Raw genomic sequence first — 13,054 nt, forward strand, 5'->3', positions numbered from 1 at the left:
TATTTTTTCCTGAGACCTGATGCCTTTTTTGCTGATGCCACTTTTCCTGATACCTCACTCCGAGTCCTGAGGATTTCTTAAAATGTACACCGTGCAGCCATCAGGCAGCGGCCCACACCAGATCTTATACTGGCGTACTTTTCCTCAGCATCTACTGCTTTGGCTCCTGCAGGTTTTTCAGAAAATTCTCTATTTCTTTGGACATTTTGCCTTTGTTCTTCTTCTTCTCTAAAACTTTGATGCTATTGTCACGGTGAAAGGATTTTTCCGGTATGGCTGCTGCTTTCATGTGATACTGGATCGACCCGTAGAGATCGTTACAGTCAATGTCTCGATACTTGGCGTAGGCGTTGTAGAGCGTCTGTTTTTCTTTGGGGTTCAGATCGCTCTGGAGCAACTCCTGAAACAGCTGCTCCGCTTCAGCCATGTTTGATGCCTTAGCATAGATAGTGGCGAGGTCTATTTTCTTCACGTGTAGAGAAAAAGGGTAAAGAGACAGCACCTCCTGGTGGAGGCTGATTGCTCTGTCGATAACGCCTCGCCCTGGGCGTCCCCTGCCGAGAAGCTTATGCCTATAGCAGAGCGCAGCATATCTTTTCAGATAACGCCGGTCTGGGAGTATTTGAAGAGCTTCCTCTGCCAAAGCAATGGCCTCGTCATCGCCTAGATTGTGCCTGTAAACTCTCAGTAACGCTCTCGCACAGCTGTGGCTACTGCCCAGAGCGCTCAGGTTGTTTCTGGCCAGCTCACGGACTTCATCTTCGATTGTTTCTCCTTTCTTAGCGCGTTGCTCAAGGTAGACGATGGCGAGGTACAAGCTCTCTGGATCCTGCTCTTTTGCAAGTCTCATTTTCTCGAAGAGGTCGGCGTCTACCCCAGTATAGCTGTACTTTTGGGTGTCAGCTAACGCTAAAACATAGCTGGTGTTCCACTCCACCATGTCCGGCTGCAGCCTGGCAGCTTTCTCAAAGTATTCAGCAGACAGCTCCATGTCCTCTCGGAGATACGTCAGGCTCCAGGCTTTCTCAGCGTAGATCTCCGGGTGGAGCTCGTCCTTAGATGGAGATGGGTATCTTTGAACCAGGTCATCCACCTTGGACAGGTAATTCTGACTCTCTTCCTGTTCTCCGAGGTGGTGGTGCAGCCAGGCCATGTTCCCGTAGTTCACCACCAACCAGGGGCCCTCGTCTGCACGCCGTATCTGGCTGAAGGCCTCTGCAGCCTTCTGGAACAATCTTTTAGCGTCTTCAGTTACGCCCAGCTTGTACTGGATGAACCCCCACAGGTTGTAGATGTGGCCCAACCATCTGTTCCCCTCCTCTGTGCGGTTGTCCTCCATCTTGTCTCGGAGAAGTAAGAGTATCGACCTTGTGCGGTCCAGATCCCAGGTGAAGTGGCACTGCAGGGACTCCAGTGTTGTTAGACTCTGAGCGGCACTGATGGAAGATAAAAAGGAAGACTTTTAAATACATCAGCAGCAAGCCTCAGTATGATTCACAGGCCTGTAAATCCTCATTACTGTCCCGAATCAGCCACAACGTCATTCAGTCTAAGCTGCTTTTTAGATGTGGTTATCAGCTGTAATGTCAGAACCATCCAAGGTTAGAGCTAGCTGAGAAGACACCAGGATATATGGTCACAAGTCTGGATGTTATTCACCATCTTTAAAAAGAAAACAGGGTTTATTCTAATCTAAGTCAATGATACTACATTACCCACAATCCTAGAGTGTCATAGTGATGCCCCTGATTGGCTGATCCTGCCTTTATGTGCATTCAATCCATTAATGCCACTCATTATTTAAGGGTTTTTTTCCTCACAGGATAACAAACACCTTTCATCCTTCATTCGTAAAGGAGAGTGCCAAATACGTGGACAAATGTGTGCCAGGGTAAATCTCACGGCTGATTTAAGCTCACCACACTACCATACTATCATCCACTGAATTAATTTACCTTGAATTCTATTTCAATTTATCAAGAAGTGAAATTGTGATCTTGATCGCTGACATTTGAACCGAACATCGTTCATTACGGTAATCTTGCGGCATTTTCACCTTCAGCTCTCATCAGATGGTTAAATCGCTCTCATCACGGTAGATAAAACTGAACATTTAATCCTGCTCTGGACACAGGCTGTCCGAGGACATGAGGGCTTGTTTGGTGCAGCAGGCATCCAGGATTACGCATAGAAATAGTACAGTTCATGACGCATAAAGGCATGCCAGGGGGATAGTACAAGGACACACAGAGGAATGACTGTAGGGGCTCATATCAGGACTGGGCAATTAATCAAAAATTAGATTAAATCACAATATGGCCTGCAGCAATATTCAAATCGCAAACAGCGCAATATTTTTTGAACCTGAAATTTGTGTCAAAATACCAGTTTAAAACTTTTTGTACAGCAGAGATGTTATGCATTACATAATCATGCAATCATTCAAGTGCCATTTTTTAGAATAGTCTACAAAAAATCCTACTTTCCTCATTGTTAAATTTTTTTCTTATTGAATATGAGAATGATGTAAAAATAACCACTCCCTCCTTCAATACAACAATTCATATCCTATTTGCAAAAAAGTTAAAACCATAACAATAAGGTATAAGGTATATATATAAATATATAATACATCCATATATAATAAATACATAAGATGAGTAACTTAAGGAATAATCACATTTTAAATTGCAATATTGGGTAAAGAAATCGCAATTAGATTATTTTTCCAAATCGTTCAGCCCCAGCTCATACGAGTTAAAAAGTCCAGGTTTCATTCAGCACAAGTGCCATGAACTCTGACCAGGCTCCAGATTATACGCTGGAGCGATAACTCTCCACTATGAACTGCTTTCTCTCTCTCTCTCCTCACTGGGCTCTGTATAGTTAACGTAGCTACTGATCCCAGGTCAGGTCAAATATCCCAGGTGTTAGATCAGATATCGATCAAGTCTGTTGCTATTTTACAGCCTAAAAACAACACTTATATATATACTGAGTCATCAACACGTGTTCTGATGCTGTCAGTGATCCATAGACCACTGTGGCTGATAGATTTGGTAAATTTACCTCGCAATGAAGAAAAACAGCATTTAACTGACTGTTCACTTTAATAAAGGCAGAGACATCAGCTAACAATAGACTGGACTGAGATGAGCTGCTCTGTGATTTTAGATTGGAGTGTTAGAGGGGCGGGGCCATTCCCCATATTAGCCCCGCCCACATTAAACCCAGCCAGGAAAGAGGTGAAAACTTTCTAACAGTCTAAATCCAGAATTCAGTCCCATGTAGATCTCAGAGTTTTCACGTTTACAGAAACCAGATTCACACATTTCTAGAGAGTTCAGACACAAACTTTGGATTTGACTTTACTGGACTTTAAACATGCTGGAAAACCTCCCCTCTTTACCACCACTACTACCTGTTTGTGACAATCACAAGAAAAACACTCATTTACAGGAAACCTACTTAAATCAGGAAATGTTGAATGTTTCAGTGGCTTAAAGAGGAAAGTACCTCAGTATTTATTAACAGCCTCCACTGTCAGGACTATTTCAGTTGTTTTATTGTTTTAAATCAGATGAACTTTGACCTTTACACTGCTGGCTCCTTAATGACTTCCTTTAACTGAAGTTAAACTTTAAAACGATGGACTTTAACTACATTAACAGTCTTTAAATTCTGGGTAATCTGAACTTTAACTAAAGATAAAAATAAACATCATCCTCTTAAATTAATAATTCAGCAAACATGGGACAGTCATTATTATAGAGCAGAGAAATTTAAAATCCTCCATAGACTAACGACAGAAACCACAGTACCATAGCAATGAGAAATCAAGATTATAAATAAATGTAAAAGGAGAGAAAGTTCAGTGATGATATTTATGTTCAAACTGTATAAACTATAATATAAACGGCTCTCACCTCATGTTTCTGCTGTTTCTCTCAGTTTTCCTCTGTTTAAAGGTTTTTTCTTCAGTGTTGCTCGGTTCAACTTCTGCTGTAAAGTGAGCAACAAAACGCTCCAGCAACTTTTAATATCCCAGTCACAGCAAGCCTTAAAGGTGTGACTCTAACCAACGCTTTTTACAACCGTCCTGTTGTAGTTTCATTTCACCAGAACAGAAACACAGAGACAGATCTGTCTGTTACACCTCATCTCCACCAAACAGGGACTGCAGGAAACCAATCTACAAGAAACAGTCTAAGAATTGTGGAACAGTTTCAGAAAAGTGTTCCTCAACGTGAAGACTCTGAATCTCCCTCCATCTACAGTCCATACAAACAGATTCAGAAGGGGCCCTCAGGGGCCCTCAGGGGCCACTGCAGTAAAAACAGGCATAATTCTGTAGAGAAATCCCTGCATGGGCTCAGGAACATTCCAGAAATCATCGTCTGTCAACACAGCTGGCCGTGCCATCCACCAATGACAGTTTAAGCTGGATCACGGAGAGAAGAAGCCATATGTGACCAGGATCCAGAAACACCGTGGTCCGTCTTCTCTGGACCAAAACTCATTTAACATGGACTGAGGAAACATGGAAAACTGTTCTGTGGTCAGAGGGAACATGGAAAACTGTTCTGTGGTCAGAAGGAACATGGAAAACTGTTCTGTGGTCAGAGTCACATGGAAAACTGTTCTGTGGTCAGAGGAAAACTGTTCTGTGGTCAGAGGAGACATGGAAAACTGTTCTGTGGTCAGAGGAAACATGGAAACCTGTTCTGTGGTCAGAGGAAACATGGAAACCTGTTCTGTGGTCAGAGGAAACATGGAAACCTGTTCTGTGGTCAGAGGAAACATGGAAACCTGTTCTGTGGTCAGAGGAAACATGGAAACCTGTTCTGTGGTCAGAGGAAACATGGAAAACTGTTCTGTGGTCAGAGGAAACATGGAAACCTGTTCTGTGGTCAGTGGAAACATGGAAAACTGTTCTGTGGTCAGAGGAAACATGGAAACCTGTTCTGTGGTCAGTGGAAACATGGAAACCTGTTCTGTGGTCAGAGGAAACATGGAGAACTGTTCTGTGGTCAGAGGAAACATGGAAAACTGTTCTGTGGTCAGAGTCACATGGAAAACTGTTCTGTGGTCAGAGGAAAACTGTTCTGTGGTCAGAGGAAACATGGAAAACTGTTCTGTGGTCAGAGGAAACATGGAAAACTGTTCTGTGGTCAGAGTCACATGGAAAACTGTTCTGTGGTCAGAGGAAACATGGAAAACTGTTCTGTGGTCAGAGGAAACATGGAAACCTGTTCTGTGGTCAGAGTCACATGGAAAACTGTTCTGTGGTCAGAGGAAAACTGTTCTGTGGTCAGAGGAGACATGGAAAACTGTTCTGTGGTCAGAGGAGACATGGAAAACTGTTCTGTGGTCAGAGGAAACATGGAAAACTGTTCTGTGGTCAGAGGAAACATGGAAACCTGTTCTGTGGTCAGAGGAAACATGGAAAACTGTTCTGTGGTCAGAGGAAACATGGAAACCTGTTCTGTGGTCAGAGGAAACATGGAAAACTGTTCTGTGGTCAGAGGAAAACTGTCGGTAACACAGTGAGCTGCCATATAACAAACCTAAATACAGATTTATTTTCACTTCACAGGCTCTTTATAGCTCTCTCAGATTTCTGGTGCAGTTTTCATTTATATACTAACCACTGTTCTTCTTTTTTCCCAGTGCCTCTGCCACTCTGCCCAGCCTCTATTTTTGTGTTTCCAACAAACCCTGTTCTACCCATCACACTCTCCTGTGTGTCACTCCTGGGTTCAGTCCAAAGTAAACGTCACACACTTATTAGGAATGGTTTGGCTGCCAACCACAGTCCTTTTAGAGCAGGGGTGTCAAACTCAAGGCACGGGGGCCAAATCTGGCCCGTGGAACAGTTATATCCAGTCCACAAAATCATATTTGTATTCTCACTAGCCCACCAGTATGAGGTCTGCAGATTTGTGTATGTAAACTTCAACATGATTATTTAAAATATTCTTGTTAAACCATAAAAATCTGAAAAAGTAAAGAGATTTCATGAAAACTCAAAATGTGGGGAAAGAAATTAATATATGTTTTATTTCATATTTTCAATTTTGCATCTCAAGATTACAACTCAAACTTATGATTTTGACTTTTCATTTCATACTTTGACCTTTTCAAATCAGAATTTGGACTTTATGTCACATTTTTATCTTTTAGATTCACAATTTTATATTTTGAGTCATATTTTGACCTTTTCAACTCCTTACTTTGGCTTTTTAATTCCATATTTTGACATTTAAAAACATGATTCCTTTTTTTCCTCATAATTTGACATTTTAAATTAATAATTTGTACTTTTTATATCATATTTTTACTTTTTAGATTCCCAATTTTAAATTGAAGTCATATTTTTAACTTTTTAAGTCATCATTTTGAATTCTAGCTCGTATTTTGACATTTTCAACTCCTAATCTTTGGCTTTTTAATCCCATAAATTGACCTATCAGACATACAATTTAAATTTTTAAGTATATTTTGACTTTCAAACTCATGATTTTAAATTTGAGCTCATATTTTGACCTTTCAAACTTATTTCAACTTTCTCCTCATATATTTGCTCTTTAAAAACACAATTTTTCTATTTTTAATATCGTGTTCTGATCTTTTCAACTAGTAAGTTGTAATTTTTATCTCAGATTTGAGCTTTTACACTTATTTTTTACTTTTTTGAATTTCCAAATGATTTTTCATCAGTGCTGTTTATTTCATATTCTATTACTGGTCAAAATGAGGTTGACAGTTATGGTTTAATGTTGACCCTGTTAGGCCCTCAGGTTAGACCTGAATCCAGAATCTGGCTCCTGCTGTGACTGAGTTTGACACCCCTGTTTTAGAGTCTCTGGTTTATAAACTCCTGGACTTTTCCTCCTAAAAACAGTGGATAGATCCTCATTTTCTGTTCATCTTTGAACCTGAACTAGCTGAGACTTAATGCTGTGAGCTCTCCAGGTATAGTCATCTCCATGCCTGTTTTACTACACAAATGTGGAAACTTCAGACCTTTACCTTTCTAAAAACACCGCGTTTGTGCTTCTGCTCCAGGTGGTTCAGCCGAAGCACTCCACCTAACCTTTGTATACCTGGTAGGAGTTTTGGACTCATTCACCCAGAATTCTTAGGGGTTTTGAACTTCAGCGAACATTCTGGACAGTCATCTCAAAAATTCTAATAGCAGAAATGATTTCTCCAAAATGTCCTCACATGTGCATGCAGGAGGTTAGGAAACAGGTAAATATGAAGCATCATCTCAGGTGAAGCTCAGTGAAGCCAGTAAAAGAATCTAGAGAGTGTGATATTAAAATAAAAACATTAAACCCACTGAGTTAGCCATTTACAAGCATTTATTTAGAAGGAAAAAACAGCAGAGCAATGAAATGGTCCAACAACCAGAGACAACAAGTAAAGTCTTTAAATCCTGATCAGAATATATACAAATATTGTACTCAAAATAAACCACACAGTTAAAATTCCCTATTACCCAATAGTTCACTAAATTACGCTTCAGTCATACAAATACAGCATGGTTTATCATCTGGGCACCAAGAATCAGACACCAGGTTTCTTATTTCTTTACTTTAATAGTTTTCGAAATACGCACATTTTGATAAATTGAAAATTCAAATTTCGAAATATGAATTTAGACTTGAAAAAAAAACAAAATTTTCAGAAAGTTTTTCTGCCTGCAAGTGGCAAGAAAAAATCAAAACATGCTGATTCAAGTTGCCCAAATGAATAAAATAAAATAGAAAATAAAAAGTGCAGGAACATGGAACGGCTGATCACTGGTCGAGTCCCTGAGATCAAACATGGAAGCCAACCTGATTCAGTTAACACTTTAATTTAAATAAATATCAGGCCTGATCTATTACATCACTAAATTTAAATAAATATCAGGCCTGATCTATTACATCACTAAATTTAAATAAAAATTAGGCCTGATCTATTACATCATTAAATTTAAATAAATATTAGGCCTGATCTATTACATCATTAAATTTAAATAAATATCAGGCCTGATCTATTACATCATTAAATTTAAATAAATATTAGGCCTGATCTATTACATCATTAAATTTAAATAAATATCAGGCCTGATCTATTACATCATTAAATTTAAATAAATATTAGGCCTGATCTATTACATCATTAAATTTAAATAAATATCAGGCCTGATCTATTAGATGCTTTAATTTAAATAAATATCAGGCCTGATCTATTAGATGCTTTAATTTAAATAAATATCAGGCCTGATCTATTAGATGCTTTAATTTAAATAAATATTAGGCCTGATCCTTTACACACTTTAATTTACATAAGTGTTAGGTCTATCTTCATCAGCAAAGGAGTCCCCCAGGGTTCACTATTGGGTCCTCTTCTATTGACATATTCTATCAATAACACTGCAGGAAAATTAAAGAACTGTAAAGTTCCTCTTTATGCTGATGATACAGTGGTCTATCTCTCAGCACCCTCACACAGGCCAGCTTCATCTCAGCTACAGTCTGATTTTTTAAAGACAGATTTTCTGTTTTTATTTAGAGAAGAAGACGGTGGATAGAGTCAGAAACAGGGAGCAGAGATCTAAAGGCGGGACTTTGACAGGGCAAATGCTTATATGGGGGTGTGGCCTAACCACTAGGCCCTTTGCGCCCTCAGTCTGATTTTAATGGATATAAACAAGCTCTAATTGATCTTAAACTAATGCTAACCCCCATTAAGACCTTTCCTAAGGCAGAGCAGTAATTGTGTTGATGCCACCTTCTGTACATTAAAAACTGTAAAAACTGAATGTGTCTCAAGTATTTGGGTGTCTGGCTGGATCCAGATCTGTCTTTGAGGTCTCACATCTCAGATTTAGTTAGGAAACTGAGCCTGTAACCTGGTTTTCTGGTTTAACCTGAGAAACAGACACATGATCGTCCAGGTGACCATGCCACTGTTTTTAGACTTTGGAGACATCCTCTACTCATGCAGCTACCTCTGCTTTAAAGCCATGGGGCGTCATTATCACTGTGCTCTTTGCTTTATGAGGTTGATATTGTGGCTCATGATCGGTCTAACTTGGATATTTATGATAGAATGGCCAACAATCAAATGGAGAAAATAAATAGGACTTTAACCTCCGGAACCTACTGTTGATCTGATTAGGGACAGGATCGACCAGTTAATGCTTTTGTTTTTTCCTGACCAACTTCAACAAGAGTTAAATCTACCAGCTGGCTCCACTGATAGTGAACAATCCTGGCCTGACTAGGGATGTGAATGTGTATTTGTGTATTCAGTGTGGCCATCATTATTCACCAAACATTTCATCACTTATGTGCTGCAATATTCTGACTAAGATAAGCATGATTCATGTGTGAAATGTTCAGTTTAACACAGAAGAATAGCGCCAATGCAAGAGCTCTATCAGTCAACGATCAACTCACTTTATCATGTTTTCTTTCTTTGTTTTAAACTTGAACTGCAGAGGATTTAACAGGAGTATGAAAAATAGATCATTATTATTATTATTATTATTATTATTACTATTATCATTATTATTACTATTATTATGAAAATGTATGGTAGTAGTGGAATATAGAAACTCTATAAGGTGGAAGGCAGGGGTGTAACGGTTTGGGTTGTTCATGTTTTTTGGTCACAGTTTGGCTCAGGTTTAGTTTAACAGGTGAAACATAAAAACGTTCTCGATGTGTAAATAGAGGAAAGATTCGTCTGCTGTCTGTGAGGGCTGATGGAAGTGCATTGCAGTTTTTATGACGCGCAAACATTCCAGAGATCAGGAAACAATTTCCTCTCAGTATGACGGATAAATGATGTGTAAAAAAGGTTGGTAAATATTAATTTCACATTACTATTACTCTTTTTGGAGTGGTGTGAAACAGTGGTGTGCACAGGTGGGGGGCTGGGGGGTGGCCGACCCCCCTCGTGTCCCAGTTGTTGAAAAACGTTTGCTAAAGTGCCCTCTTTAGGGCCAAAACGTTTGCTAAAGTGCCCTCTTTAGGGCCAAAACGTTTGCTAAAGTGCCCTCTTTAGGGCCAAAACGTTTGCTAAAGTGCCCTCTTTGGAGCCAAAACGTTTGCTAAAGTGCCCTCTTTGGAGCCAAAACGTGCTCAAGTGCCCTCTTTAGGGCCAAAACGTTAGCTAAAGTGCCCTCTTTGGAGCCAAAACGTTTGCTAAAGTGCCCTCTTTAGGGCCAAAACGTTTGCTAAAGTGCCCTCTTTGGAGCCAAAACGTTTGCTAAAGTGCCCTCTTTAGGACCAAAACGTTTGCTAAAGTGCCCTCTTTAGGACCAAAACGTTTGCTAAAGTGCCCTCTTTAGGGCCAAAACGTTGCTAAAGTGCCCTCTTTAGGGCCAAAACGTTGCTAAAGTGCCCTCTTTAGGGCCAAAACATTTGCTAAAGTGCCCTCTTTGGAGCCAAAACATTTGCTAAAGTGCCCTCTTTGGAGCCAAAACATTTGCTAAAGTGCCCTCTTTGGAGCAAAAACATTTGCTAAATTCCCCTATTTGGAGCCAAAACATTTGCTAAAGTGCCCTCCTGGTTGGCAAAACACACTAAACTGCTCTCTTGGGTGAAGAAAACACACTAAACTCCAGAAGACTGTTAGAACTAAGAAATACTATGTAACATTACTGTTGCAATGACTTTTATGTTGGGCCCTTTCTTGATCCATACTGAGCCAGAACTATATCTCACAGAACCAGTTTGGATTATCTGGTGCTAATATGGTGTTAAAATGCACTAGAATACAGGAAATGGCATCTACTTCATTGAAAATGTTCTGGGGGAAGACCCCCAGACCTCCTAGGGATTTATTGATTTATTTCTGTATGTTCTTCACAGTCCAACGTTGAATCTACACAGTTCTTGTGGATGCTGATCCTAACTACAAACTAACTTTAGTAGTCTGTGTACTTAGTCTGTTTTAAGGTTATATAATGAGCCATTTGTAGAACATATAAACACGTCTAAAATGCCCTCTTCAGTGGCGGGAACGTGCTGTATGTGCCCTTTTTTTTTTCTTTTCGCCCCTGCCCTTGAAAAAGTCTGTGCACGCCACACTGGTGTGAAAGCTCACGCGAACTCTGGTGCGGACCAAACAACCGGACTCTGGTCTGCTTGAAAACAGGGGGTCTCGGTCCACTTCCAAACGATCCCTGGTGCGGTTCGTTTGAAGAGTGAAAGCAAAGCGGACCAACTTGTGAACCAAAGGCCGGAAGTGGCATAAAGCGTAATGATATATGGATTTATATGTGATTTAATACACGCAAACACATGTCGGTACCTCGCTTGGCGTCTGTGTAGCCATAGCAACACGATGTAGTCAGTGCTGATTTATTCGTATCATATAAAGAACGACATGCTGGACAGCTCACCACCTCACTGCCTGCTCATAACGCCCCAATGCAAAAGCAGAAACCCCAAGACAGCGTATATTCTGTGTCTTTTCATTATGTGGAAGAAAAGACTGGCAGAAGGAGATGGATTTCAGGTTTCGTCTTCTTCTACACCATCAAGAAGCCGGCGGGTTTTGTAGCTCTGCCGTGTGTTCTTGTTAGTTTCTATGGCACATAATGTTCTTCTTCGTGTGTTTTGTCATGCCATCTTGTTCATCTGTTGTTTACAAGTCGTTAGCAAACAGGAGCATTACCGCCACCTGAGCTGGAGGGTAGATACCATGCGGAGGTAGACAGACTCATCATCTGACAACATGCATCAAACTGTGACCCTTACGGATGAATACAAATGGCGTTACACCCCTGCTTATAAAATATATACATATATTTAGGATAGATAGATAGATAGATAGATAGATAGATATACATTTATATAATATATTAAAATATTGGTTATCTCAAACTTCCACAGTAAGAGATATTAGCCTATACATGTTTTACACACAAGTGCAGATTTTAATGTCAAATGACATGTTTTCATTTTAAAGACTATATTCTATTGTTTGCATACTTAAATCCCTTGTTTTCATTAGTAAATGACCTGCAGATTGTCTTTGCATGAATAAACCTGCTATATGTGAGTCATTGGGAAACGGTTTTCACTTCTCTACGCAGATGACACTCTGGTTTATTTTTGCATATTTGTGCTGACTTTAGTCGTCTCTATCTGCTTCTTTCATGCTGGTAACACGCAATTCTACTTTTACTATATGCTTTATTGCTTAAAACCAGACTAAATGTTGAGGCTTTGGGTCCTCATGTGCATAGATGTAGCATTAATGTCCTTTTATTTATGTATTTAAACCATTCTGAAGTTCAACACTGGCTGTCTGGTCATCATATGTGAGCACACTGGTTTAACGACAACAGTACTATGATATACATTAAATACTGTCAAAAATGACTGAAATACCTGCATAGCTGTTTTAATAACTGTGAGTTTACTTGCTACACTGTTTTTACACTGTATGACACATTTTTCATAAACTGGAGGCACATGGCTTCGTCTGTAAAGGATACAGCGTCAGTTTTAAACACTTTTTGCAGATGACACACAGATTTATTTGACGACTGAGCATGGTTTATTTTTACATGTTTTTGTCTTCATCTACTTAAATGTACTACATAACATCTTTTTTAAGACTTAGTCCTCATGAAGGCAGGTATTATTAAGGTTTTTCTGTGTGTTTTGGCCATTAATTCACATGAAGGAGGTGTTATACGTCACTGAATGTGACCTGTGATGCCATAATCTCTGTTATGTTGACTGTCCTTGGTTGGCAACTTTTGAAAAAGTGTCTGGAACTGGGAGGAGCGAGGGTTTAACCACACTTTTCCGAAAAGTTGCCAACTATGAACTACTATCTCCCAAAAATGAAGCGGGAAAGCCCCCAACATCCCCAGCTTCATCATCATGTCCTTTGCCTATTATAATTATTTCATCTCTTAAAGCCCATAAAATATTCCATCCTATGCCTCTAAAGATGATGCCATCCTTTAGAGCTTATTAAACATCTTATTTAGGGCCCAAGTACCGACCTAGGGTCCCCAAGGACCCTATTGAAG

The 13,054-nt window shown here is 39.7% G+C and overlaps 1 protein-coding gene across 1 annotated transcript; it reads right to left on the reverse strand.

The window, feature by feature from the left end:
• Window positions 1–66: 66 nt before the first annotated feature.
• LOC121512183 (interferon-induced protein with tetratricopeptide repeats 1-like) lies at window positions 67–1,930 on the reverse strand. Its single transcript, XM_041791334.1, has 2 exons — window positions 1,920–1,930; window positions 67–1,436 (listed from the first exon to the last, which is right to left on the reverse strand). Exons 1-2 carry the CDS (start codon window positions 1,928–1,930, stop codon window positions 152–154), a joined length of 1,296 nt encoding a protein of 431 aa, XP_041647268.1. The 3' UTR covers window positions 67–151.
• Between the last annotated feature and the right edge of the window lie 11,124 nt (window positions 1,931–13,054).

The sequence above is a fragment of the Cheilinus undulatus genome, linkage group 7 (assembly GCF_018320785.1).
Source record: "Cheilinus undulatus linkage group 7, ASM1832078v1, whole genome shotgun sequence".
Classification (NCBI taxonomy): Eukaryota; Metazoa; Chordata; class Actinopteri; order Labriformes; family Labridae; genus Cheilinus; species Cheilinus undulatus.